Here is a 6,098-nt window from a genome sequence, read left to right as displayed (position 1 = left end):
GTGAGCCCTGGATTCATTCACAGGAGTCCAGCAAAAGCAGGAAACAGGGGATGAGTTCCAAACTGGAGAGAGTGAATGCACCCAGACCTGTCTGGGGGGAGCATCACTGCACAGCCCATTTTCCATGCATATGGCTAAATAGGGGAATTCCTGTGCCAGGATTGGTACCTCAGGTGTCTTTTCAAAGAAATCTCTTACTTCAGCACATCACCCTAACCCTTTATAGAGGCTTGTTTGTGCAAACAGGACACAGTGCACTTTCATTTGGAGGGTCAGAAGCTCAGGGAAAAAAAAAGTCCCACTGTTTGTACCAGGCTGAGGGGTCAGCCCCTGCCAGGCAGAGGGAAAAGGGACAGGTGGGGCTCATAAGGGACAGGTGAAGCTCATAAGGGACAGGTGAAGCTCATAAGGGAGAGCTGAGGGCTGATGAGGGGCAGGTGAGGCTCATAAGGAATGGCTGAGGGCTGATGAGGGACAGGTGAAGCTCATAAGGGACAGGTGAAGCTCATAAGGGAGAGCTGAGGGCTGATGAGGGACAGGTGAAGCTCATAGGGAATGGCTGAGGGCTGATGAGGGGCAGGTGAAGCTCATAAGGGAGAGCTGAGGGCTGATGAGGGGCAGGTGGGACGGGTTCTGTGGGACAGAGCCTGGCAGAAAATGGCTGTGCTGGGAGAAGGTGCAAGGCCAGTGAGCTGTGGGACCTGGGAGGCAGAAAAAGGTCAGGTAGGTGAAAGGCTTCTTCTTTTTTTAGTGTTGTTTTTCCTGGCAATGCTGTGTTATATTGTCCATGTGCAAAGGGGTTCTGCTCTGGGTGGGAGGGAGTCTCCCCTGCCCCAGTTACCCTGCTGGGAGCAGGGCTGGGCTGAGAGGAGAGGGCTGGAGCTGCTGCCTTGGGTGAGAGGAGCAGGCTGACCTCTGAGGAGGAGGCTGGGATGTGTTGTGTCTGCCTTTCCTGGATTCTACTCCAGTCAGTTTGTTTGAAGCCTGAGCTTTGTGGGTTATTTGGTGCCTCCTTTGAGTGAACCCCCATTTCTGAGGTGTTTGGTGTGTCAAGCACCCAGCAGGTCTGGTAGGAAGGTTTAAAATGCCCTCGAGCATTACAGTGCAGCTGTATGGTCCCTTTTGGTGGAGTTGGATGGTCCCTTTTGGTGGAGTTGGATGGTCCCTTTTGGTGGAGTTGGATGGTCCCTTTTGGTGGAGTTGGATGGTCCCTTTTGGTGGAGTTGGATGGTCCCTTTTGGTGGAGTTGGATGGTCCCTTTTGGTGGAGTTGGATGGTCCCTTTTGGTGGAGTTGGATGGTCCCTTTTGGTGGAGTTGGTCTCCCTGGGGCCGTGGGTGCTGCAGTTGGTCTCCCTTGGGCTGTGGGTGTTGGCTGCTCGTGTTCCTGGTTCCAGGGGTTCTCTCAGTGGAGGGGCATCACTCTGTCAGTGCCTTGGATAACCCAGGGCAGTTCTGGGGTACAGCCATGGGCCAGTAAACACCAAACTGCTCCAAGTCACAGCTGGGGCAGAACCTTCGTGCTTGGGGATGGGAGTTTGTGTATTTTGATTTTTTAAATCCAACACCTCTGTCCTTCAATTTTAATTGAGAACTAAATTATTCTTTATGAAAGACAACAAAGTTTAATTTATCTTAAGCTTTTTATTGCTTGCATATGAGAGATGTAGATAAGATGGATGACATGTAAAGTAGTGCTTTTATGATGCCTCAGGCCATTCCTGGCAGGACAGCACAATGCCATCGTTATTCCCACGCAAAGCCTTTGGCAGCAGCAGAACATTCCCGGGATTAATTAACACTCAGCAATGGCACTTCCAGTGCAGAGCAGGGTCTGGCTGGCAGAGCTTTGCCCCACTCTGCAGGTGGGAAGGTGGGGACAGAACCTCGTGCAAAGGAGGGGAAGGTGCTGGGAGTCCCAGAATGGCCTCCAGTGTGTGTGGGGCAGCTGCTCAAATAGTTCAGTGCTTCAGGAAAACTAAATGGCAGCTTCACTAACCATTTAATAATGTGGCTCATCATATCTGGGAGGGAAAACTTCGATAATTGCAAATGGACTCAACATCTCTTAAAGTGGCCTCAGTGTCTCCTGGTGTCTCTTGGGCTCTCTGGAGTGGCAAAGGGAACGGGAAATGCCAGGAATCCCCTTCTGCTGCAGGGCAGGAGCAGAGGGTGAAGGAGCTCGGTGTTGGGGGGGTTACTGTGAGAATCTGCTCCTCTTCTACTTCAGCTGCAAGGAGATGGGCAGGGAAAGGTCAAACCACGACTCAGTAACACTCACTTTATCCAGAGCAAAGATTTATTCACTGAAAAGATTCCTACATATCCAGAATTCCAGTAGCATAGAGTGCACTCTTAGGGTTTTTTTCCTTTTTTTTTTTTTTCTGGTTGCATAAACTAATACAGAAACTGTTGTTAATCCTAACAATTTGTAATTAATTTAATAGCAATTCTGGAAGACAGTTCATAGAAAATATAAAAAAAAATTTGTACTGTACAAAGTTTACATCACATTTGAAAAGAAAACGTGTCCGTGTTCACCATGTTACAGACCATTTACATTCACTACTGACATGTGGCTCCTGTAGCAGCATTGTCACAGCTCCAGGGGAGGGGACAGGACTTGTGACATGAACACAGCCCAGGGACTGGCTTGGTTTGCTGAGGGACAGCAGGGCCCCGACCCCCCAGGCCCTGTGGTGGCTCAGCCCAGTGCCACTGATTGACACAAAAATAACCCCGGAGACAGGAACTGCTCTGTCCTCTGGGCTGCACTGGGACCAGAGGCTGGGCTTGCTGTTTAAGGGCAATTTATGGGAGTTCCACACACCACCCAGGTCAGGTCAGATTGGAATGCCAAATTCTGTTAGAGGCAGGTTTTGAACAACCCCCCGTGCCCAGGACTGCAGCAGGGCATGTTCCCAGCTCGGTGGGACACGTCCCAGTGTCCAGCACACTGACCTGGGGCACAGAGGGGCAGGAAGGGTCCCCACAGCCAGGGTTTGAACTGCACCTGAGGGCAGTTGCAGGAAGGACAAATGGTGACAGTCTGTTGGGTTTTTTAATTCTTTGTTTCAATCTGGCTGCACACCCAGTGCTGGATGTGCTTCCCCAGCCCGGCCTCTGAGACAGAACCTGAGCACAGGCTGAGTTCCCACCTGAACATCCCGGGTGTCCCAGCTCTCGGGGACACGGACTGAGCCCAGGGGCTGCAAAGGGACAGGCTGCAGGAAGCCCACGGGGGGTTCCAGCCCAGAGGCAGCACTCCCTGCTTTGGGTTTGTGCTGTGCTGCTGTAATTTAAGCAGCACTTGTGGGAAAACAACTTCTGCTTAAAGCTGCTGACACAATTACTGAGAGAAAACAAACAGTAGCGAGTCCTGCAGAGCCCGAGGGTGCAGGTGAACCTGCTGTGCCAGGAGGGGCTTGATTTGCCTTTACCAGGGGAGAGGAAGGGGAGCAGAGAGGACTGCAAGGCCACACCTGGCCATGCCAAACCCATTTCTCTTTTATGTCCAAGACACATTTCAAAAGTCTCTGTCAAAACACTTGGAAGAGGCTACAGCTGACACACAGGAGTGAAGGTCTCTGCTCAACAGAACTCAGGTTTTGTGCCACTTAGTTCCCCACACAAAGCAGCTGAACCAAGGGCTGGCACTTTGGTTGCCCACAGGATTTTAGAGCTTCCCTCCTCAAGCTTCAGGTGAAATCCTTGTGATGGTGGGGAAGGGGACCTGGGGGGTGTAATGAGCTGTGGCAGTTGGAGAAATGAAACCTGGCGAGTCCCAGGGAGCCCTAAGGACCTGTCTCAGCAAAACCAGGGCTGCACAGACAAGAACAGACAAGGGTTGTGGGGTCCTGGGGGTCCTCCCACAGAAGCTGAGGAACATGGATGGGAAGCACGAGGGAGCCTCTGGTAAGAGAGACTGCAGTTAATTGGCAAGAGGATGATGAATCCATCACCTCAATGTGGTCACTGGCTGCTGGCTCCATAACCCCCACACTGTGCACTGAAGGGGGGGTGTGTTTTTTTGGTCTTAAAACAAAACTTTGAAACAAGTCTGAGCTGTTGGACTGAGGCAGGGCCTCCAGACCCTCCCTGGTTGCAAGATTTCTGTTGTTCTTAAGTTTTTTACCCAAAACAACTGCTGGAGTCCTGTATTTTTTGCAAAGAGCTTAAATGGGACTGATTTAAATTAAATGGGACTGGTTTAAATGGGACTGATGGTAGGTGGTGGCAACACTGTATGTGCAATGACTCTGAAGCTCTTAACAAGCTCGGTGCATCAAGGCCTTACTTAATGCATTTTTAGGGCCAGCTTTTCCCTTTTCCTGTCTCTCTTGCCAGGTACACTCTGGTCCCTGAGCAAAGACAATCCCATGATGGGTTTGCCTTTCCCCATGGGAGGAGAAACCCACAGTGACTTCCCCGGCCACCTCCCCGTGTGTAGGATGGGGACCTTCTCTCCTCCCACAGTGTGCAGGGGTTTCGTTTGGGCAGGACCAGGGTGGTTGGCAGATCCCCTGGTGTTGACCAGCCAAGTGGCTTCAGCTAAATTTGCCTCCCAATGCTTCCATGTCCCATGACCTAATGCTCTTAACATAGTCTTCAACAGCCCATTCTACCTCTCAATCTTCCCAGAGGCTTGTGGGTGATCAGGGATGTGACAGATCCACTTGATGCCCTGTTTCTTTGTCCAAGAGCTTATAAAATGATTCTGAAAGTGAGTCCCATTATCTGATTCAATTCTCTTTGGGGTCCCATGTCACCCTGCAGCTCTGGAAAATGTCTTTTCTTCTACAGCTGCAACAGTGATGGGGCTGGAAGGGTCGAGGCTGTTGTTGGACAGTGTTATGTTTCCAGAAATGCCACAACTTTAGGGGACTGGAACTTGTGCCTAAATTTCAAAAGAAGAATTTGCCCTCTGTGCAGAGCTGTGACATGTCAGGGGTTTATTTTTAAAAGCCAGCAAGTCTCAGTTCCTCTGGGATTGTATGAGAAGGAGCAGGTTTTAGTGTGAGTTCTGTGGAGAAGAGCACTTGAGTCACTAAGTGAGCCAGCCCCCATGGCAGGCACTCCTGCAGCAGGACATCTGTGCTGAGTTCAGGGTGACCCAGAGTGGACCAGCCCTGCTCAGACAGACCTCGGGGCTCAGTGCCTGCTTTGGGCAGGTCCCAGTGCAGCAGGCTGGGCTTTACCTCCATGAAGGAAACCCCCCTCTGGGAGGCAGTGCCTCGTAGGAGCCACGTCGCTGTTCTGCAGCAACTGTCCCACAGCTCAGGGAACCCACAGCTCCCAAGGCAGAGCCTGGCTCCTACTGACCACAGACACAAGGAGGAACCAGAAACTCTTCTTCTATCTCAGTGCTATTTGAGAATGGCTATAGTTAAACTTGATTCACTGTTTATTATGTTTAAAAAAATATAGTTCACACAAAAGTATCATGTAAACATTGTTTAAATAACTGCTGGTGCTCAGGCAGGACACGGGGCTGAGCTGATGGTCTTCAGAGGGGCTGCACCAGCCTCGGCACGGAGGAGCCACTGAGGGTTTCTGGTGCTGTGTGGGAGCAGAAACAGGTCACAAGGACACCGGGCTACAGCTTTGGGTTACTCGGCTCCAGGATCCCCAAGCCAAATCTTTCAAAACGCAGGACAACTTTGCTACTGTTAATGCTGCAGAGAGTGGGGAGGGAGAGGAGAAGGGAGGGGGGAAAGTGTTACTGATAATTCTTCTTAAAGCTACAGCCCTATCCAAGGAGCTGAAATAGGTTCGGTTCTGCTCTCGTACCACCCAAAAGAGGCTCAAGTAATTAAGCAGCAAACACATGAAGTTATTCATGTGAACCCCATCAGTGGGAAGGAACACAGAGACAATCTGATTTGCTCAAGCAGGAGGAACAGGAGGTTTTCCCAGGTACCCATAGTGGGGGGAAGCCTGACACTGGTTTTCAGGGAACACTTGGTTCCCTTGAAGTAGAAGGGAATCAAAAACCGACAGAATTCTCTTTGTAAGAGAAAGGGGGGGGTTGACAAGGTACATGAATAGGTTAAAAAAGCCCAACAGAACAAACCTAAACCCCTTTGCTCCTCTATAAAGG

The 6,098-nt window shown here is 50.8% G+C and overlaps 1 protein-coding gene across 1 annotated transcript in view; it reads right to left on the bottom strand.

Annotated features, from left to right (window-relative positions):
• Positions 1–2,279: 2,279 nt before the first annotated feature.
• The window catches only part of KSR1 (kinase suppressor of ras 1), a 52,175-nt gene continuing 48,356 nt past the window's right edge, over positions 2,280–6,098 (bottom strand). The window contains exon 20 of the mRNA XM_064678151.1: positions 2,280–5,673. Coding sequence (XP_064534221.1) covers positions 5,595–5,673 — 79 coding nt within the window. The 3' untranslated portion in view covers positions 2,280–5,594. The remainder of the gene's footprint in view (positions 5,674–6,098) is intronic.

The sequence above is a fragment of the Pseudopipra pipra genome, chromosome 21, assembly GCF_036250125.1.
Source record: "Pseudopipra pipra isolate bDixPip1 chromosome 21, bDixPip1.hap1, whole genome shotgun sequence".
Taxonomy (NCBI): domain Eukaryota; kingdom Metazoa; phylum Chordata; class Aves; order Passeriformes; family Pipridae; genus Pseudopipra; species Pseudopipra pipra.
This window is presented reverse-complemented; position numbering and strand designations above follow the sequence as displayed.